A 22644-nucleotide genomic window follows, 5' to 3' on the forward strand; every position below is an offset into this window, starting at 1 on the left:
TGTGACTTGGCCTATTTCTGCGTATGGTGGGGAAATTGTAGTAAACTGTTTATGTTATTTCTATTACCCGCTCCGTTGCTTCACGATGGCACACTTACACGACGCCCAAACACAATGTAATTGTGTATAGGTGTGTGAATATACATGGCCATAAAGAGCAATGCGCTCTATCTTGTGTATATACATGGTAAAATGGCTGCCTTCTTTTTTGCATTTGCATACTTCACAATTTCCCAACACACTATTGTGATCAGAACTGTGATATTGATTGCCTGTGAGTTACCACGTATCACATGGGCATACATAAATATTATTTGCATATTACCCAGAGGAGCATGAATGGCCTTTTGAGTCTCCTCACTCACAGTCTAGGTACTTTCCCTAAGGAGAAAAGATAGTGTTTCTGACCCCCCATCCCAGGCCTCTCACTAGGAAAGCCAGACTCGTACTGTACACTGATGAAGGGCAAATACCCTGAAACAGCTGTCTGTGCATGGAGCCTGGCTTTGCTTTTAATTACCAGTCATTGTTACAAGGCTTGTATAAAGACTCTAACTTTGCCTTGTAGGAATGCTGCCTCCCAATAGGTGGCACTGTGGAGGTATTATTCCATCTCCCTTATTTGCATGTTACCCAGAGGAGCATGAATGGCCTTTTGAGTCTCCTCACTCACAGTCTAGGTACTTTCCCTAAGGAGAAAAGATAGTGTTTCTGACCCCCCATCCCAGGCCTCTCACTAGGAAAGCCAGACTCGTACTGTACACTGATGAAGGGCAAATACCCTGAAACAGCTGTCTGTGCATGGAGCCTGGCTTTGCTTTTAATTACCAGTCATTGTTACAAGGCTTGTATAAAGACTCTAACTTTGCCTTGTAGGAATGCTGCCTCCCAATAGGTGGCACTGTGGAGGTATTATTCCATCTCCCTTATTTGCATGTTACCCAGAGGAGCATGAATGGCCTTTTGAGTCTCCTCACTCACCGTCTAGGTGCTCTCCCTAAGGAGAAAAGATGGGCATACAGTGCACCCGTTTCCTTCTTTTAGTCGACCAAGAAAATCCCTTCATCCCCGAAGTGATGCGAGGCATCACATGAAAGTGCCTTGCATTACTGGGGCTTTCAGATCGATGGCGAGGGAGATATTGGGCCGTGATATTCATGGCTTTCGCCCATGTGAAACTAGCCTAAGTGCCGAGGCACAAGACGCGGGGCCACTTTCATCGAGGCGATAACCTCGCTTTTAGGCAGGGTGATTCTTGTCCGAGTAGTCAGGGTGAGGTTGTTTCCTCCTTTTGTTTAGATTATATGATATTTTACTCCATTCCGCAGTCAGCTCCCTGTGTGAACACAACCTTACGTTCCTCCTGGGTGTGGCACATGTTACGCTCAGGGCAAACGTGACACATATATTCCCCTTATATTACAACTGTCTCACCATTGAAATTGGAGCTATCATACTACAAAAGTCTGTGTGTATCTGTGATCTTATTGGTCCTGTTGGATTCGGCTAATAAGTTTGTGTAGGGGACAGGGACTTGTTATTTGTATAGTGCCAACTTATTCCGCAGCGCTATACAAAAACGTATTACGCATTCAGGTAATTTATTTATTACCCCCCAGCAAACTGAGTACTCATTTTACCGACCTCGGAAGGATGTAACGCTGAATTAACCTTGAGCCGGCTACCTGAACCATGCGAGGATTGAACTTAAGGACTGCATACTGCTGCCTTAACACTCTATGCCACATGAGGCCCCTGTAGTGATCCTGCAGAAAGACCACCACTATTCCCTCCAGGCTTTTCCAAGACTGCACCACAATTTTTGTACTTAATTTTAAAAGGCTTATATCATGAAGACAACGCCTGTCCATATGTTTTTATTAGAGCACATAGACATTATAGGGGGGGGGGTTCTCCTACTTGGGGTCCTCTTTTATGAGCCAGTTCTATGAGTGTGCTCCCACTGAGGCTCACTCAATCCATCCTTGTATTATATTCATGGCCATCCATTGTACTAGCTGCTACGTCATTCTACATTTGGCTGCTGTAGATGAAATACCTGTCTGGCCCCTGCTTCCATAGGCAAAATTAGTTGTTTGTCGAGAGTACTTCTATCTATCTTCCTCTGCTGGTGGATGTGTTCAATATTCCTTTCTACATGTATGCATACTCATAAGCACTAATTTTACACAAACATGTATACAGCATAATTAAGAGTCCTGATTATGCCTCAATATTACTATAATAGTACATTGTGAAATGTGTACTACAGTACTTGCTTGTCTATTTGCACATCTTTGTTGCCAATACTGTAACTATGGTATCTCCAATGAGCTATCACCTTCTCTAATGTTGCCTCACGTACGATCAGAAAGAAAGAAGCATTTATTCCTGCAACTAACTCGGTCAGTCAGCAACTAAATGAGGAACGCTTAGCAGCTTTGAAAGTAAGTACCCACTTCTATATCTATGCGGTGTTAGACCTCATGTCCTATCATTAAAGGGGTTTTCCCACGGAGAATACTATCAATGACCTTTTCTCCAGATAGGTCACCAATAGTTGATCGGCTAGGGTCTGTGGCTTCTGCTATGACCCCTGTGTAAGTGCAGTGCTATCAGCTGATCAGTTCGAGTCCTGAGCAACAAACCCGGATGATCAACTATTCGTGACCTATTCTGAGGATTGGTCATCAACAGTATTCTCCCTGGGAAAACGCCTTAAAGCCAGTGAATATTCTTCAACAGATTTATCAAGCAAGGAAGATGCTGCATATATCAGAGTAACATCTATGTCTGCACTATAGTACTTTATATGTACAGGTTAATATACAGGAAAAGCACTTTGGTGGTTGCATCAGTCACATGGAGAGAAAGTTATGTTGTTGTGTTGGAACTTCTGATAAGAGACATTTCCCTTTATACAGTCATTGGCAAAACAAAAATCCAGCACCTAGAAGAAGTTGTCAGAATAGGATGAAACTTTCTCCGTGTGACTGTAACATTAATATAAGTAAGTAATTACAATATCAGAGCAAAAGGAGAATCTATTGCGGAAAAATGAACACTTGAATGGAGGCTCTAGGACCCTGTTGTACCACCTCTAGCTTGGACACAAGATGTGATATGGGCGGGCATGGAGGCTCTAGTACCCTGTTGTACGACCTCTAGCTTGGATACAAGATGTGATACAGGTGGGCATGGAGGCTCTAGTACCCTGTTGTACCGCCTCTAGCTTGGATACAAGATGTGATACAGGTGGGCATGGAGGCTCTAGTACCCTGTTGTACAACATCTAGCTTGGATACAAGATGTGTTACGGATGGGCATGGAGGCTCTAGTACCCTGCTCTACCGCCTCCAGCTTGGATACAAGATGTGATATGGACGGGCATGGACGGTCCAGTACCCTATTGGGCTACCTTCAGCTTGAATGCAAGATGTGGTACGGGCAGCAATTTAGGCTCTAGCACCACGTTGGGCCACCTCTAGCCTGGATGCAAGATGTGATACGGGCAGACATGGAGGCTCCAGTACCCTGTTGGGCTGCCTTTAGTTGGATGCAAGATATGATATGGGTGGGCATGGAGGCTCACAGGTTTCATATGGTAAACACTGGCATATTGCTCCACAATTGTTGTAACTGAGCCTCTAGCTGCAAATGTATAGACTGTCAAAGTTGGTGTCCCAGACAGGCCACGAAAAAGTGGCAATGTTGTGGAAGCATTCCTGCGACATCTTTGCTGTTTGCAGCTGAGTATTATCATACTGGGAAATGCATCTTGGAAGCCACTATGAGAGGAACACATGTGGCAGCAGGATCTTCTGAACATATCGCTGAGCTGTTATTACCCCTCGTACCAGTAGTAGTAGTGACCAACCGTCGTATGCGATGGCCGCCTCAGAACATCACACCAGCATTTGGAGTAATGTATCCCTCAACAACAAAGGCAGGATTGAGGCGCTCAGACCTAGGTCACCAGACACGAAGACAGCCCTTGTAACAATGATGCCATCTATCTATGGATGGCGGACAACGAAACAATTGGAGCTGCTCATGCTTGTCAGACAATCAGATGATCCTCTCTACTGGTGGTCTGTCGAGGGCGTCCTTAGCCCGGTCGCCTTATGTGCATACCCTCACAGATCCAGTGGTTCCAACATCTCCTAACATTCTGTTCAGAACGGCCAAGGTGGGGGTCAATTTGTCGATATGACTATCTAGCTTCTTGCATTCCAATAATGCGCCCCATTCAAAGTCTGTTAATTGGGTGAAATACCTTCTCTGCGTCATAGAGGCGTCTAGTGGTTGACAAGCTCTGCAAAAGCGGAATAAGAGGTCTACCACACACAAGCAGCCTCTGAGAGCCTTTTTATAAGGCCAAGAATGGAACCCCTTTTAGGGCTTCAGGTGACAAGAACGTTCATCTAATCACATGACAACTCTCATAGTTTGTGTAACTGCATGCCGAGTTTTGCAACAAAATGACAACTTCTTCTAGGGGCTTGATTTCTTAATTTTTTTAAACAAAGTATTCAGTTTTCCACAATAAATGTTCCTTTTGCTCTGATATTGTAATCACTTAATCAATATCAATGTTACAATCACACACAGAAAGTTTCATTTGGTTCCAACAACTCTTTCGAGGTGCTTGATTTTTTTTTGTTTTGAGAATGAGTGTATTTGTATATCTACGGATATCTAGATAGATAGAATATAGAGGGTCTGGCAGGCACTCTTTATCCTGGGGGGGGGGGGGGGGGGGGGCAAGAACACAGCACTGGCCTATGATTCTTTTTTTTTATTTATTTAACATAAAAATGGCACCATAATTAACCTCATTATATACATATAGCACCAAACGAAGCTCAGAATATAAATGCAACACCAGAACCAAGTCCATAAAATAAATACAGCACCAAGCCCAGCATTCATAATACAGACATTCTAATAATAGTGGTTATTCAAAGTCCCACCATTCAGTGACCAAATTGTGATAGATGCCAGTTGTAATTTTCTTTTCATCTCAAATGTGGGCCAGATGGCAATAATGACTTCTCTCTGCAGCTTTTGTGATTGTTCTTTGTAAGAGAACCCAAGTAATCTTGTAGATATGATATTGGCTAACAAACATACATGATGTTATAGCTTTCAGACCTCTCAGGATTCTTCCTTAGGCTTTAATTGCAACAGATCTGTTTCATTAAGCTTGAGGAAGATCCTGTGAGGTCTGAAAGCTCGCTATAACATCATGTATTTTTGTTAGCCACTAAAAGGTATCATGTCTACAAGATTACTTGGGTTCTCTTTCTGAGAACAATCATATTTTACTCTACTGGCCAACACCGTACCAAACCTTTTTCTGCTGCTTTTGAGATATTTGGCTCTTTACTTTTCCAGCATCCTCCCTACATTTTCCACACCTTTACACAATCTTCCTTCTCATATTGCCCCAAATAGTAGGATGTTAAGAAGGGATTAAAAGTTATCATCTGTCCATGAATATTATTTTAATTCTCTTTCTACAACTGCCTAAGGTTTTCTTCACATCTGCATTAGAGGCACTAACTCCAAAAGTTTTTATAGCTATGTGTAATCTTCTTGCATCAGTCTTGTAGTTTCCTCTACTCTTCCACTGTGATTCTTTCAAGCTCTCAAGTGTTTGCAGGTTTCCTTTTCCCAGTAGCAGATTTCAGCTCTCTACAAAGATTTTCAATCGGATTTAGATCAGGACTCGTGGCTTCACACTTTAAAACAGTCCATTTTTCCTTTGTAATAGTTTGCAGTACTTTTGGATGTGTGCTTTGTGTCATTATTCTGCTGTAGCACCCATTTGGTTTGACTCAAACCTAGTTTTCTTGGGAGCACATTTAGCTTTCTAATTCTCTGATAATCCTCTGATTGTTCTTTGGCGTACACAATGTAACAGAAATGACATGATAACTATATTCTATGTGTCAGTATGATTACTACGATACCAAATTTATATAGTTTTTTTTAAGTACTACTTTTATTTTTTTACCCCAGATATTTAATTTTTTAAATCATTTTTTGCTATCATCTTCTGACAGCCATAACGTTTTTATTTTTCTGTCGACATAGTTGTGCGAGGCCTCCTTTTTCGGGAGACACTCTGTAGTTTCTATTGGTACCACTTTAGGCCTTAGTCACACGGGCGTTTTTTCACGCGATTTGCGCATCGCATGACGGATGCGCATGCGCAAATCGCGTGACCGGCGCCGAAAAATCGGCCCAAAAATCGCCCGAAAATCTGCTCCTAGCCGCGTTTCATTAGAAACGGGCCGGAGCTGTCCAGCGCATTGCATTCAATGGAGCCGGCAATACAGCGGCTCCATTGAATGCAAGCGCTGCGGGCGAGTGTGGGATGAATTGTCGGTAAGGGGTTAAATATATAACCCCTTACCTGCAATGCATCCTTAAATGTGAAAAAATAAAAAAAAAGGATGTACTCACCAGCTCCCGGCAGCTGGAGATCCCGGCGGTCGGCCTGCAGTGGGTGTGAAGGAGGTGTGACTCAGGCTTGCCCCTGATTGGCTCAGCGCTGAGCCAATCAGAAGCAAGTCTCAGTCACACCCATTCATGAATTCATGAATGGGTGTGACTGAGATCAGCCTCTGATTGGCTCAGGCTGAGCCAATCAGGGGCAAGCCTGAGTCACACCTCCTTCACACCCACTGCAGGCCGACCGCCGGGATCTCCAGCTGCCGGGAGCTGGTGAGTACATCCTTTTTTTTTATTTTTTCACATTTAAGGATGCATTGCAGGTAAGGGGTTATATATTTAACCCCTTACCGACAATTCATCCCGCGCACGCCGGCAGCCCATTGCTTTCAATGGAGTCGGCTGTATTGCCGCTCCATTGAATTTAATGGGCAAACATTGTTCTTCTCTGCCACAGCTGTTCCAGCTGTGGCAGAGAAGAATGATTTGTCTTCTGTATGTTCTCAATGGGGTCGGCGCTGCTGCCGCCGGCCCCGTTGAGCGCATATAGAGAAGAGAACAGGAATCGCAGATCGCAGATAGGTGCGATCTGCGATTTCTGTTCTCTAATTTATCGGACGAGCGCATAAAAAGCGCTCATGTGTCCGATACCATTGCAAAGCAATGGTTTTAAAAAGTCGCCGGACGCATGCGCATGCGCAAATCGCGGCAATAAACGCCCGTGTGACTAAGCCCTCAGAGTGCATACGATTTTTTGATCACTTTTTATTACATTTTCTCTCTGAGATTGGGGGGTCAAAAAAAGCACAATTCTGGCGTTCTTTATATTTTTTTCTCTGATGACGCTCAACGTGCCGGGTAAATAATGTGTTACTTTGATAGATCGGAGTTTTACAGACACAGCGATACCAAATATGTTGTTTTTCTTATTAGTCAGATTCTTTTATTATAAATATGGCAAAAGAAGGGGGGGGGGGGTTAAACTTTTATTACCTTTTATTTTTAATAATTAGTAAAACTTTTTTAAACTTAATTTTAACTTTTTTTTTTTTTAAATCCCCAGAGGGAACAAGAACTAGTAATGATTTGACTGCTCCTGCAGTATGATATAATGCCATTGCATTACATCATACAGCGATCTGATACCATATGCATGGCCTGATAGGCATTCTTCAATGGCAGCCCTGGGGCCTTTCAGAAAGCCCTCGGCTGCCATGACAACTGCCCAGCAAAGTGTGATCTCATCAAGCTTATCAAATATGTTGCGGGCAGGTGTCAGCTGCAAGAAACAGACGACACCTACATTGTATGGAGTGGGGTTAATCCCCGATCCCCTTCCATACATACCTTGAACGTGCAGGACATAACTGTACGTGCTGTGTAGTTAAAGGGTTAAGGAGAGACAATACCCCTCCCGATTCATGTCACAGGCAGCTCACTAGCCAAGCAAGAATCTTCCTGCACACTGATGAGGGGTAAAAACCCTGAATTAGCTGTCTGTGTATGGATTCTGGCTTGGTTTTGAATTCCCAATCATTGTTATAAAGCTTGTATAAAGAGTCTAACATCAGCTTGCAGGAATGCTACCTTCCAATAGGTGGTGCTGCAGAGGTTTTGTTCCATTTGCCTTATTAGCTAACAAAAAGAAATGATGTTACAGCAAGATTTTAAGTCTACTTAGTTTAACCCCTTCCCAATATGTGCCTTTATATGTATGGTGTACGTCGGGTGTCTATGTATAGAACAGGCTCAGAGGCCATGATCAGTATGGTGCTCTAGTCAAACCTCTAATGACCACTTGTCCGTTAGTATGTATGTGTGTAAGTGCTTCTCATGCTCTGCCCCTGGTGATGTCATCGCAGGTCCTACAACATATATAAAACATAGAGCCGGACCGACAGAAGAAGAACAAAGTTATGGCTCTTGGGAGGGGAGGACAAAAATAATAAAATGAGAATACAATTAGCCATTATTATCTCAGACACAACTCAGGGTCTTGACAAGAGACACCAACCTACCGCCACCACAGAGATTTGGTGGTCTGAAGGAGCTGCGGTGATGTCACTTCCATGTGACCAGCGCTGCTGTAGGAGGAGCTATTCTGGAGTTTGGTATAAAATACTGTATACTGGATAAGCATCTACCAGGACCTCTGATGACATCATTGTCATGTGATCACCTGTGTGGCTGGAGTCAGGGATTTCATGACCAGGGACTGATCACTGTATCTAGGAGTCTGCTGTGTTGGTAATGTCTGGAAATCAGGATGCATGTGGATGTACACACAATGTGTGTGCTGTGTGGGAATCAGGATGAATGTAGTAGAGCGGTGTGCGTAATGTGTAGGAATCAGGATGGATGTAGTACAGTTGTGTGTAATGTGTCGAAATCAGCATGGATGTAGTACAGCTGTGTGTGTGATGGATGGGAATCAGCATGGATGTAGCTGTGTGTGTAATGTGTGGGGTCAGGATGGATGTAGTAGAGCTGCTTGTGTGATGTGTGGGAATCAGGATGGATGTAGTAGTGCTGTGTGTGTCATGTGTGGGAATCAGGATGGATGTAGTAGAGCTGTGTGTGTAATGTGCAGGAATCAGGATGGATGTAGTACAGTTGTGTGTAATGTGTGGAAATCAGCATGGATGTAGTACAGCTGCGTGTGTGATGTGTGGGAATCAGAATGAATGTAGTTGAGCTGTGTGTGTAATGTGTGGGAATAATCAGAATGCATGTAGTACAGCTGTGTGCATCATTTGTGGGAATCAGGATAGATGTAGTACAGCTGTATGTGTCATCTGTGGGAATTGGGATGGATGTAGTAGAGCTGTGTGTGTCATCTGTGGGAATCAGGGTGGATGTAGTAGAGCTGTGTGTGTAATGTGCAGGAATCAGGATGGATGTAGTAGAGTGGTGTGTGTAATGTGTGGGAATCAGGATGGATGTAGTAAGGCTGTGTGTCATGTGTGGGTATCAGGATGGATGTAGTACAGTCTTGTGTGTAAGTTGAGGGAATCAGCATGGACGTAGTAAAGCTGTGTGTGTAATGTGTGGGAATCAGAATGAATGTAGTACAGCTGTGTGTGTGTGATGTGTGGGAATCAGGATGGATGTAGTACAGTCTTGTGTGTAAGGTGTGGGAATCAGCATGGATGTAGTACAGCTGTGTGTGTCACGTGTGGAATTCCCATGGATGTAGCAGAGCTGTATGTGTCATATGTGGAAATTAGGATGGATGTAGTACAGCTGTGTGTGTCATGTGTGGGGGTCAGCATGGATGTAGTACAGCTGTGTGTGTAATGTGTGGGAATCACCATGGCTGTAGCAAAGCTGTTTGTGTCATGTGTGGGAATCAGCATGGATGTAGTAGAGCTGTGTGTGTTATGTGTGTGAATCAGGATGGATGTACCACAGTTGTGTGTGTGGTGTGTGAATCAGAATGAATGTAGTATGGCTGTGTGTCATGTTTAGAAATCGCCATGGGTGTAGTAGAGCTGTTTGTATCATGTGTGTAAATAAGGATGTATATATTACAGCTATGTGTGATGTGTGGGTGTATCCGTATCCATATGTAAAAGGACATTTTTAAATCAGGGCTACCATCCCACCTCAATTGATGACCAAATCACCAAAGCCACAAGGATACCCAGGAATCAACTACTCCAATACAAGGAGAAGGAAAGGAACAATTGTGGGCCTTTAGTAGTGACCTACAACCTGCAACTAGAGGTACTAAGGAAAACCGCAAAGAAACTCCACCATACCCTACACAAGAATGACCATCTGAAAACCATATTCCCAGACCCTCCTCTTCTGTGTTACAGGCAACCTCCTAACTTGAGGAACTTTATAATCAGGAGTGCATTACCCTCTGACACACAAAAAGGAACTTATCCCTGTAATATAAGGAGCTGCAAGACCTGCTCACATATACTGACTGCGGACAGGATATGGATCCCCAACACACAGCAGGACTATAAGATCCCATGGACATTCACATTTTCCACGTCTGATGTTGTGTACCTGATCATGTGCAGTAAATGTCCTGTTGGGGGCCTTTATGTCGGAGAAACAGTGCAAAGACTGAAAGCGAGGATGAGGTCTCATCGCCACACGATTAAAGAGAGAAAAAGAGAATTACCTGTGGCCGAGCACTTTTCTAACCATGGACATGACATAGGAGATATGAGAGTTTTGATATTGAAGGGTGGTTTCAAGTCACAAAGTCATAGAAGAATTTGGGAATATATATTGATAACAACTTTTGACACTCTGAACACTGGGTTAAATTATTCCCCAGGATTTATGCGTGAATGGGAAGTGTGAGACATTTATTGCACAGATAAGACCCCCATCAACAGTAATTCAGGGACGATAAACTTTCAATCCCTTATCAGTGTCTAGTTAAAAATGTGTGTGTACCTCTTGTGTTTGTGTACCTCTTGTAGCATTCCTGGCCTGACGACCCCCCCAACAGTAATTCAGGGACCATAAAACTTTCACTCCGCTATTAGTGCCTAGACAAAAAAGTTTGTTTTCTGTTGCAATATTCCTTTTAAGTGCACACCAATCACATTCATGTCTGTGCCTTGTCATAAGTATGTATGTTATAAGTGTGTATAAATATGCATGCCTCTTCTGATCTATTCCATTTTAGCCTGACGAACAGCCCGAGTGGTTCGCAAGCTCGCTATAACATCATGTATTTTTGTTAGCCATTAAAAGGTATCCTATCTACAAGATTACTTGGTTTCTCTTGCTGGGAACAATCACATGAAGTGGCCTAATACTAATCTTTTAGTTTCCTGTTGTTCAGTGCAGGAGCTCTGGTCCCCGCCTGTATAAATCTGTAAAAAGCTGGTAACAGTCACATGATGTGCTATCAGCTTATTCCGGGTTTGGCGTGCTGGTGAATGAGTTTCCAGGCTGGAAGGGGGAACACTTTTAAAAGTTGAGTATTAGAGTTATTTATTTTAAGCTGGCCATAAATTTGGTAAAGGTTTTGACCTCCGCTGTATTTGATGGGACCATTCGCACATTGCAGCCCATCAATATCCTAAATGTCTCGCCGGCTTTAGATTTTCTTTTCATTTGCTAGAGCAGAATCTATCCCTTTTCCGGCATTATCATGGAAGGTTATACATGGGAAACAGAAGCTGGGTGCCGCTGCAATCATCTGCTAGAGGGTAACTGTCGAAAAAACTTGCTGGCTCTGAAAAGTGGTGCTACTTACTACAGATATCGTGGTGGCTGAGAAATCCAAATTGTGTGAACAGCCTAGGGCAGGGGTGTCAAACTCATTTTCACCGAGGGTCACATCAGGCTTATGGTGAGCTGACCTTCAAAGGGCCAATTCTAAGGCCGCCTGCAGATGGCCGGGTCGGATCCTGACCCCCTGTAGGGACCAGCGCGGCACTCACCTGCTCCCACAGCTCCTGCTCTGTGACATGTCAGCTGCCGGCCAGCCGGCACAAGCGCAGAGCGGAGCCAGTGGCCGGGGAGTGACATTTCTGTGCGGGGGATCGCGAGCCCCACACAGTAATACAGCATACCGCACTTTGTTTTCCGCACGAGATTTTGCGTGGACAAACCGCGGCTGTCTGCATAGGATTGTGTTTTCTAACGCAATCCTATGGCAGCTTCCACGGGCGGGTGTCGGCGGGGGAGAGCGGTGAGTGAGCAGGGACGAGCGGGGGGGGGGGGAGGGAGAGAGAGTGAGAGAGAGATCTCCCCCCCGTTCCTCCCCGCTCTCCCTCGCCGGCACCCAAATCTTTAGAGACGAGCACGCAGGTACTCGCGTAAGGCACTACTCGCTCGAGTAGTTTGCCTTAGTGAGTACACTTGCTCATCTCTAGTAACTACAAATGTTCTTATTTATACCATTTTATTGGGTTCTTTCGACATTATTACAGCCCAGCAATTGTCGGCGAAACATGGCCACTAGCAGAACCCTAACTCACATACATCTGACGCTGAAAATTGAGTGTGTTACCATGATGAGTGGCAATTTGAAACACTCACTCTTACAAACCTCTTCATGGTAAAAGGGTCTCTATAAAACATGAGGTCAGTCAGATGACTTACCAGCTGTCCGTGTCTCTGAAACCAATATATGGCAGTCCCTAGCATAATAACTAAGCTTTTTGGTACTCTGACCACAGTATGGCAGACGCTACTTGTCTAACAGTAAGACATAAAGATTGCCTCTCTTACTAGGCATTTCCATTTCATGCATTTAATATGTACGACACAAGTTCGTGAGCTGGATAAATAACTGTACGATACGTAGAATTTGCACAGGTGTAAGACTTTGGAAGTCCATTTGTGCCCATTATCATGGCAGAATAGGTAATGTTACATTACAGGTCATTTATAGATCATTTATAGATCACTTATTTGGTATCTTTAATTAGCTCTCTGAAGGGATGCAGCGTTCAAGACATCTTGGTAACAATATGGACAAGCAATGGGAAGCCGAGAGGCGTGGAGCTAGGAGAGCGGAAGCAAGGCTTAGCAACGGCATTCAAGAAATTGAGGATGCTGAGCATTACCAAATGAGCAGCATGACGAAAGAGAAGAAGCAAGTACAGAAAGATCTCATTAGGATCCAGCAAGGTGAGAACTCAGGGCTTAAACAGATGAATGTATTTGTGCATGAACAAGTTAGAAGTCTTCAAATGTTTTACAGTTCAAACCCAACAATATGGCACGCGCAAAAAAAAGCAGAAAGATAGGGCAAAGCCTATCTTTTTTCACCCAAAGGCATTGCGCATGAGAAACACACTTGTGAGAAAAAAATGCATTGAAATTAACATTTTGCAGGCATGATTTAAAAAAAAAAAAGAAAAAAAAAAAGTTCTGCAAACACATTTTCCTGTTTAAGCCCTAAGGGCTTATTTAGACGACCGTATATCGGCTCGGTTTTCACGCCGAGCTGATATACGTTGTCCTCGTGTGTAGGAGGGGGGGGAGGATGGAAGAGCCAGGAGCAGGAACTGAGCTCCCGTCCCTTGCTACTATTTGCAATAGGACGGGCGGGGCGGGGGCGGAGCTAAGCACCGATACTTAGCTCTGCCCCGTCTTGCCCCCTCCTATTGCAAATAGTAGAGAGGGGACAAGAGGGGGCGGGAACTCAGTTCCTGCTCCTGGCTCTTCCATCCTCCTCCCCCTGCAGAAAAGGACACCGTATATCGGCTCGGCGTGAAAACCGAGCCGATATACGGTCATCTGAAATATCCCTAAAACAGATGAACGTGTCTTTGTCACATTTTTCAGAGCTTTTTGCACGTATGAAAATCACGCACGCAAAATGTGACGAAGCGAAGCCATTGATTTCAATGATTTTGTATTCACAGGTGTGTTTCTCGGGCAATATTCCTACGTTGAAAAAAAATTGCCCTTGCGCTATCTTTCTGCCTTTTTTTTTCACGTGCAATAGTGCAAATTTTAAACAGTCAAAAAAAAAGATTTTTGACTTGTCCGCCATCTGAAAAAACCTTCAGGGCTTAAACGGATGGGCATGATTTTGTCTCATTACGTGGCCGTGAAAATCACAGACACATAATGGGATGAAACGAAACCTTTGATTTCAAGGGTTTCGTTTTTATTGGCAGTACTATTAATGTGTGAGAAAAGCTAGGGCCGGACATAGCTTTCCGCTTTTTTTTCTCCAACTCGCGCGCACTAGTGCGGAACTTGAATAGTCCAAAAAACCCACAGTTAATGCGCTAATACACTCCGTAGTGGTGAGCATATTAGTGCATGCCCCATGTGTTTTTGCCCTTAGTCTGAAATTGTGAAGCTCTGATTCCTCTTCAGCTTGTCACGTGTTACATGTACTTATGGCAATGAGTACAAGATATGCGATATGTTCACATTATCAGACATGCTGTGGATTTTCCACAGTGGAGTTGACGGAGGAATATCTGCAGCATTTTATAATTGTGGATGACATTACAAGAAATCTCATCCACATGCTGCGCAAAAAAAATCTGCAGTGTGAATTGACCTACGATGCGGATTGTAAATCCACATCATGTTAGTTTATGCTGTGGATTATCAATGCAGAGACCTTTGAGGGGGTGAAATCCACATGAAATACATGCAGATGCTGATGAGGATTCTGGTGCAGATTCTGACATGGATCCACCCCACAATTCAGTATGGATTTTCCATACTGGTGCAGAAAATCCGATGTGTATGGATGTAGCCTGACACTTCACACCCCATAGGTTCTTAAATAGTTAGCATGTACAAGATGCATTGCTGAACCAGGCCTTATTATCAATGGGATTATTGAGTAATGCTTCCCTCTGGGATACCTGTTTGCTAACGTAGTTAATATATTACTATTTTCATTTTACATCCAGTTCATTTATTGTGTTTTACAGCTAATGTTAAGAAAACGTCAAATCTGAAAAATGATCATAAAACAGAAATTCTTCAAACGCAAGCAAAAAGCAGCGGGAAGAGGTGAGATTAGATGTCCTAACAATCATGTAATAACGTACTGTACATGAACTGCAAAGGACAAACACTTCCCAAACTATTAGATTTATCATATGCATTTCTAGTACTCATCCTCATCAGAAATATAAGGCTGGGTTCACATGGGACGGAATTGTCGTGAGGAATGTCCGCACGGTAATTCCGCCCGCAGCTCCTAATCCTGGGATTAACCAGCAAAGTGGCTGAGATTTTGCAAAAATCTCATCCACACACTGCGGCCAATCCGTTGCGGCCAAGCTGCGTGGAAACGGACATGTGGAGTGGAAAATAAAGACGCAGCATGTCAATTTTTTTTCATTTCCACAGCTGCCTCTCTCCTCTCTATGGGGAGAGATGGCCACAGCAGAAATGTAGGTGGCGAAGCTGCTTCAGAACGTGCGGCTACGGCCATGGTTTATGAAGCTGCATTTATCCGGCGTTTTTTCGGTGCGGTCATTCTGCGGTCATTTTGCATCTCATGTGACCCCAGCCTAACATGATTGTGTAGAAGCAAATATATTGCGTCACTATTACAGACCGCTAAAGACAGTACCAGATGAACAAAAATGAGGGGATTTTAACCTGGAAAACAAACAATGTTCCACACCGTATCTTCCAGTCGTAGACTATTTAACCCTTTCCAATTCAATTTCTCCGCAGCCGCACACTCTGCAGCTCTTATTATTTTGGGTGGTAAAGCGCATTTTGAATTCTTTGGAATTACTCAACAGAAACACATAAAAATGACCCGTCATGATGATTTTAGCGATATTTTGAAAATTAAACCTGAGTTAACATATATATTGTATTCATGCATATTTAGATATAGTATTATTATATATGTATATTACAGTATGCAGGAAAGAGGTGAAACATCATGCATACTGTAATGTATATATATATATATATATATATATATATATATATATATGCAGAAGACGGTTTGGAGCTCTCTTCGGCATAGTGTTCGAAACATGTCAGCATGGGAGCTCCAACATGGGAGCTATGCAGGAAAATTGCAACATTGGATTGGAAAGGGTTAATCAAGGCTTACTTCTACTTGAGTAGTAGTACCAAATTTTCAGGAACAGCAAGCTTTAAACATTGGCTTTATATGTAGATAAACTGGAATACTCACACTCCAGTAGTATTTCCAGTAGGACATGGTTCTTTCTTCATTTATCTTCTGTAGAGGGAATTCATACATCCATTGTAGTCTAGCTCCAACATCCAGACCTGAGGTCACCCAAGATTTCTGGGAGACAAAACCCTACCTCAAACGTAATGACATAGTACTGACTATATAAGGTCGGTCTAGTAGCATCATGATTTGCAGTCTATGTAGCAATGTATTTTTGATACTGAGCGTTGTATGAAAGCATGAAATGTAGAGAATAGGGGACAATAGGGGACTAGGAGAGAGCAGTTTCCTTTGGGCCGATAGAGTTAAGCACAGTGAGAGGAGGTCGTGGTCAACCATGTCAAATGCAGCAGAGAGGTCAAGGAGGATTAGTAGGGAGTAGTCGCCTCTCAACTTTGCAGTCATCAGGTGATTTGATACTTTTGTGAGGGCAGGTGTATGGGGTGGAAACCATACAGGAGGGGGGTCAAGGAGATAGTAGTTGAGAGAAAGCATGTGAGGTGGGAATAGACTAGGCATTCTAATAATTTGGAGATGAAGGTGAGGTTTGAAATGGGTCAGTAGTTGGCAGCGTCTGTTGCGTTAAGGTTTGGTTTCTTTAACAGAGGGGATATGATGGAGTGTTTGAATGAGGAGGGGAAAACACCAGAGGTCAGGGAAAGGTTGAAGATGGTGGTGAGGTGGGTATCGACAGCCGGGGAAAGGGACCAGAAAAGGGTCACTAGCACAGGTGGTGGGGCAATCAGCGGAAAGCAGTATGGAGACTTCCTCCTCTGTCGTTGGTTCAAATGTAGAGAGCGCCTGGGTGATGAATGCAGTGCTGAAGAGTATGGGATCGAAGCTAGCCATGCAGTTATCAGAGATTTCTTTTCAGATGTTGTTGGTTTTTTTCTTTGGAATAGGCAACCAGTTCTCCAGCACTGATATCCATCACAGGGGCCTGTTCTTTGAGGCTGAGGAGGAAGTGGGAGGTGTTGAAGAGTTGTTTGGGGTTGTGGGATAGGGAGGAGACAAGGGAGGTGAAATAAACTTGAAATGATGAATAGCTGTGATCGGTTCATCACGCGTCGGCTTTAATAGGCTGAGCCACGACGCTCGTGCACCAATCACAGCCACCAGCCCTTCCTGGAGTCAGGGATTTTAATCCTCCAATTCAGAAAGGGCTGGCAGAAGACTGAAGACGAGTGCCCGAGGTGAAGAGGAGAAGATGCGCCGGAGATGACAGCGCCTCTTAGGTGATGTATTTTTTTGTTTGTTTTTTTTACTGCACCCAAGGTTATTTTTTGGGGGTGCTTATATCTCAAGCCCCCTTTCACCCCAAATCCTCGCATGTAGTGCTATAAAGTCTTTGTAGCACCATGTGAGACTTTGTAGCAACACAAAATTGCGGAACGCTGCATGAAGGAGCCTTAGGCTGGCTGAACACTTCCAATATGTATTAGTTGCACCTGAAAAGCTCAGGCACAACTTGCATCGGGTAGTATATCTATACCTATCCATGTGCTGTCCGATTTACGATCAGGCAGCACATTGAAATACATTTGTATGTCCTGTTTCTCATCTGTAATATGGACAAGAATAGAATATGTAATGCGTTTTTCCAAGCAGACAACATTGCTGCTGCAATAGAGTACAGTTCTTTAATTTTAGAGTGAACCTAAACTAATCCTATACCAACCAGTGTAGTTCTATGAATATACAAGTTATCATTAAAATCTATTTTGTTTTTTGTCTTTTGTATAAGAGGTCAGCAGGCAGCTTCTCCTGAAGGACCAGTCATGGCATCTGGCTCATCTATGACTCTTCAAATGCGTATAAATGACTTCATAGATGGCGTAAAAAAGGGAAAGCCAGAAAACTTTCAGAGAAATGGAACTGAATTGTCATTTTCGGAAACCAATATAACAGATAATAAAACTGCTCCCTCTAGGAGGTCTAGTATTGTTTCAATAGCTGAGGACACCATGTCTAAGAAAGATCTGCCAGGAAAACCATCTGGCCTTGCATCCGTCTCATCCAACCCACAGTTCCTTCGACAGAGACGAGGTTCTTTTTTCAAGGATAAGGTATCTCTTGATCAAGAAATCTATGCCCCTGATGGACGTCTCCGCACCTTACACACAATACCCGGCTTTAAGGATTCCCTGGAGGAAGCTGGAAAAGCCAGATATATTCGACACAGGGTCAAACCAGAGAATGAAAAAGAATTGAGTGTTGGTGAAATATTCCAAAAGGAGGATAGCAGCATCTTCCCTGAAGACAAAACAAGTGAAATGGAAAACACTAGGGAGACAACAAAGAAAAGGTCCCTCTAGTTCTTTATTAGCAGACATTTTAACTGAGAACATTCTAATAATAATTGATGCTTTGAGAACATAGGCCTTGATAAAATGTATCACTGTACAAGTTGTTTATTTACACTGTAAGCTTCAACAGCCTATCAATTTGTCTCATAGGCTGCCTGCAGACGGGCGGGTCGGATCCGGTGGCGAGAATTCTCACCGCGGGACCCGACCCCAGTGCCTGCAGGGAGCAGCGCGTACTCACCCGTGCCCGGCTCTTTCATGTGCCGGCTGCCGGGCAGCCGGCGCATGCGCAGACCGGAGCCGGCGGCCGGGTGAGTGACGTTTCTGTGCGAGGCTCTGCGAGGCCCCGCACAGAAATAGGACATGCCGCGGTTTGTTTGCTGCGTGACATTTCGCGCAGCCAAACCGCGGCCGTCTGCATAGGAGTGCGTATTGTAATGCACTCCTATGCAGGCTTTCAGTGGCGGAAATCCCGCGGGAAATCGCGACGCGGCATTTTCGCCTGTGTGCAGGCGGCCATAGTCAAGTCTATTTCCACAGTTCGACTTGAAGCTGATCCTCGAAAATACAGAACCGCTAGATTTGCAGCAAGCCGGACCCCGTTGACTATAATGTGTCCCGACTGGCATTTTTCCGGATGAAATAACACAGCATGCTGCGTTATTTCATATGGTATTTTATTTCAGTTCTGCACTGGAAGCTCCGAACCAAACCTCTAATGAGGATCCGAACCTTAACTACTTCCAATGATTGTACAGTGGTGCTATATAAGTAAAGGCTATTTTTTAAGACATGGGGTGTTAGTGATGAGAGGATGGTGAGATTTGGAGTGTAAGGCTGGGTTCACATGGGGCGGATACGCCGCTGAAATTCCGTGCGGAATTTCGCCGCGGCAAATCCGCATGCGGCCGCTAATCCTGGGATTAGCCAGGCATGTGGACGAGATTTCTCAGAAATCTCGTCCACACGGTATGGCAAACCGCTACGGCTAAGCCGGCAGAAGCCTGCCGCTGCGGCGCCGGTTTGGCGACCGCAGCGTGTCCATTTTTTTTTCTGCTGCAGCCGCGCTCTCCTCTATGAGAGCGCCGGATGCAGCAGAAGAGCGAGCGGCCGGGCTGCTTCAAAGCCGCCGCGGGTTTTCCAGCAGCGGTTCTCCCGGCGGAAATCTCGCGGTTTTTCCCTGCGGCCAAACCGCGAGATTTCCGCCGAGATTCCGCTCTGTGAGAACCCAGCCTACCTGAATTCATTACTTTTTTCTTGCCACCATCCATCACAGTCACAATGATTATGTCATCCATTCATTGAAAGCACCCCTTTGTTTATCACTTTTAAGGAGGTCCAATGGCAAACACCGAATTTGGGGGCCCTGAGGCTTTTCTGCATGACTGGTATTTTGTGCTACATTGCATTACGGTTTTAGTCTATATGGGAAAAGAGAATTACAGTAAATTGTTGTAGAATTGTGCAATTTTTGCAACTACTGTTTTGCAGCAACTTACCTGTTTTCAGTGTTGCCTTTAACTCCATCTGGAGCCAGCATATTTCATGAAAATTAAGTACATATTTAAAAAGATCTGTTGGCCCATTGGGGTTTTAATGCAAGCAGCATATATCAATTACTAACAGGATAGGTAATAAGTGTGTAAATGCTGGGGGCCCCACTGCTGTGACTCCCATCAATCACTAGAACAGAGTTTCTGAGACCCTTGTTCTGGAAGAGTTTGAAATAATGCCTATGTACTGCCACTTCATTCAAGGTCTTTGGGACTGACAGAGATAGTAGAGTACAGCGCTCAGCTATCTCTGTCAGTTTAAACAGACTTGGAACGAAGCAATACGGCGCATGCATGACCACCACTCCATTCAAATTGGGACCCATGTTCTAGGATTGTGAGAGTCCAGCCCCAGAGACACCATACTCACCTCTCCAGATCTGCTGTGAGCATCTTGGCCGGCGAGCTGACGTGCATGCACAGTGCAGCGCATGGCATGCCGGCGCTGGGCTGTGTTCACAGCGGAAGTATCGCGGGACGGACGGCTTCCATTGACTGAAATGGAAGTCGTTCGTGCGAATTTACACACAGATTAGAACATGCTGCGATTGTCCCACACATAATCACAGTTGATCTCCACTCATGGGCAGGGAAGAATCATTTACCATTGCATGTCTATGGATGGACATTGCTGCAGAATTTGCAGCAGGTGTCTGGCTGCCAATTCTGCAGCGATAATCCATCCGTGGGCATTCGGCCTCAAGCAGTTAAATGGAAATACTGATACTATTGGACAAAGGACATCCACCTAGTGTGAAGTCCTGTGATTGGTTGATTGTTTCACATGACAGATGAAAAAATGGCAGACCCAACAGAACATTGCTTCGTATCTGAAGTTGTAGGACTTCTAGTAATATCTTTCATAGTAAAATATGGTCCAAAAAACTGATCTGTTTATTAAATTTGGATTAAAAGAACTCTTGTTTTTCCTCTGAGGCTACCTTGGTAGATGTACAAAATGTTAATTGAATTCTGGGGGAGCCAAACATTAAAAATAATCTCTCATCAGATTTATGCTGCCCTATGAGACGTTAACATAAACTAGTGACAAAGACCAATTCCAGTGCATTAGATTTCTTAAAATCACTGTTGAGCAGCTGCAATGCGAGCCAAGCACCAGCCCCCTGAAATATTACCCTTTACATCTCAGAGTGGTTATGACTATGTAACATAGTAGGGAGGACCCAAGGTGCAATTGTATCCCTATGTAGGAGCTTCAACCCAGGAGGTTGGATCAAAGTGTCAGGAGGGAGGATATGTACGAATGGATATGCCTTAAGTATAGACATATCAGGCAGTCTATATAAATGGTCTCTCTGCTTTGGAGCTGGTCAGTTAGGCTAATTATGTTCCACCTAAGTGGAAGACAATGGGTGAGTCTCTCAAAAGTAACTTCAGTCTGGGAAAGGAGCAACACTGGCCCAAGGGAGCCATGCAAACCAATACAGGGTTTTGGGATGGCAAGCGGTAGGCTTACACCCTAATAGGACTCGAATAGGGCTGCCAACCTAAGTTTTTATTTTTTTCTCGACAACTTATCCAAAAATCAAAAACAACCAATATCTTTTACGGACAAATTGGAAAATTACAATGACCATTATAGGTGATACATCTCTATAGGCCAGTTACTAGTACATACTGTAAGCCCTAAAATGACGATCATTACAATCACAATGACCTACTCAAGTCTTGCCAGACTTACAAAAAAATTAAATAAATCAGGGACACATATGTTTTTATCCATAGACACTAGAAAAAAGTCTCCAGTAATTTCTTAGTGGTTTGTTACGGGGATTGTTTCCTGCATAGCACTTCATATAACAATGTAGTATTTTTGCTATGAAGATGGAGTAAAAGCAGCATTTTGGAGTATATTTCGTGTGTACGTCAACCATCTTGCCGAGGGAGATGGCAATCCTCGTGAGCGGACATCCCCCACGTGTCACCATATATCGATAGATATAGATATGTTCTAGTTACGCTCTTGATATTTAATGACAACTGTCTTGTAAAAAGTCATAAAAATTACAGTGACAACAAGCAGCTAGATATTGTTACCTTCAAAGCGCCGTCTGGTAGTTAAATGAGAAGGCTTAATCAAATATTAATTAGAAACACATACATGGAAGCTGAAGGCTATGGGAACAATAAGAAAAACAGGGTGATTATTGTGCACAATTTAGAATTGACGGACCTATGAAAAAGTCCATGATAAGCCGTAGCGCTTTAAATTGATACATGCAAATGGTAACCGTATAGCTTGGTTATTTCCTGGATCTTGGCAGCAAATAACTGACAGGAATGAGTTTTTTGGGGGAAGAACAAATTAGCAAATGATCATTTCCAGGAATCATAGAGAAGCAGCGTCACCATCAGGAAGCAGCAGTAACATAAGAGGAAAGAAATCACACCCCGCACATTAAAGACTCCTCTCACCATGGATGGAACCAGGAAAGAACAGGTAGTATTTTTACCTACGCTTTTGGAGATATTCACAAACCATCAGTAGGACTATCAGGAACCTGTCAGAATTGGTCAAAACATAAGGAGGATCAGGATGCTCCTGAACCAGATTCAGAGGTGCCAGTAAGTAATACGATTCAGTTCCAATGCAATGGGTTATCTACTTCACAACGGGCAATCTTGGGGCATCTACCATCCATGGTGGCAGTTCATGAAGGAGGTAAGATCTACTTCTATA

The 22644-nt window shown here is 43.8% G+C and overlaps 1 protein-coding gene across 1 annotated transcript; it reads left to right on the top strand.

The window, feature by feature from the left end:
* The first annotated feature begins 2417 nt into the window (after positions 1 to 2417).
* Positions 2418 to 20751, top strand: CCDC190 (coiled-coil domain containing 190). Its single transcript, XM_066594981.1, has 4 exons — positions 2418 to 2447; positions 12870 to 13071; positions 14847 to 14928; positions 17829 to 20751. Exons 2-4 carry the CDS (start codon positions 12882 to 12884, stop codon positions 18397 to 18399), a joined length of 843 nt encoding a protein of 280 aa, XP_066451078.1. The 5' UTR covers positions 2418 to 2447; positions 12870 to 12881; the 3' UTR covers positions 18400 to 20751.
* Positions 20752 to 22644: the final 1893 nt, after the last annotated feature.

The sequence above is a fragment of the Eleutherodactylus coqui genome, chromosome 3, assembly GCF_035609145.1.
Source record: "Eleutherodactylus coqui strain aEleCoq1 chromosome 3, aEleCoq1.hap1, whole genome shotgun sequence".
NCBI lineage: Eukaryota > Metazoa > Chordata > Amphibia > Anura > Eleutherodactylidae > Eleutherodactylus > Eleutherodactylus coqui.

Coding starts and splice junctions, on each gene's coding strand:
- CCDC190 (XM_066594981.1), top strand. CDS start 12,882: ATGCAGCGTTCAAGACATCTTGGTAACAATATGGACAAGCAATGGGAA. Junction 13,072..14,846: donor TCTCATTAGGATCCAGCAAG/GTGAGAACTCAG, acceptor TGTGTTTTACAG/CTAATGTTAAGAAAACGTCA. Junction 14,929..17,828: donor GCAAAAAGCAGCGGGAAGAG/GTGAGATTAGAT, acceptor CTTTTGTATAAG/AGGTCAGCAGGCAGCTTCTC.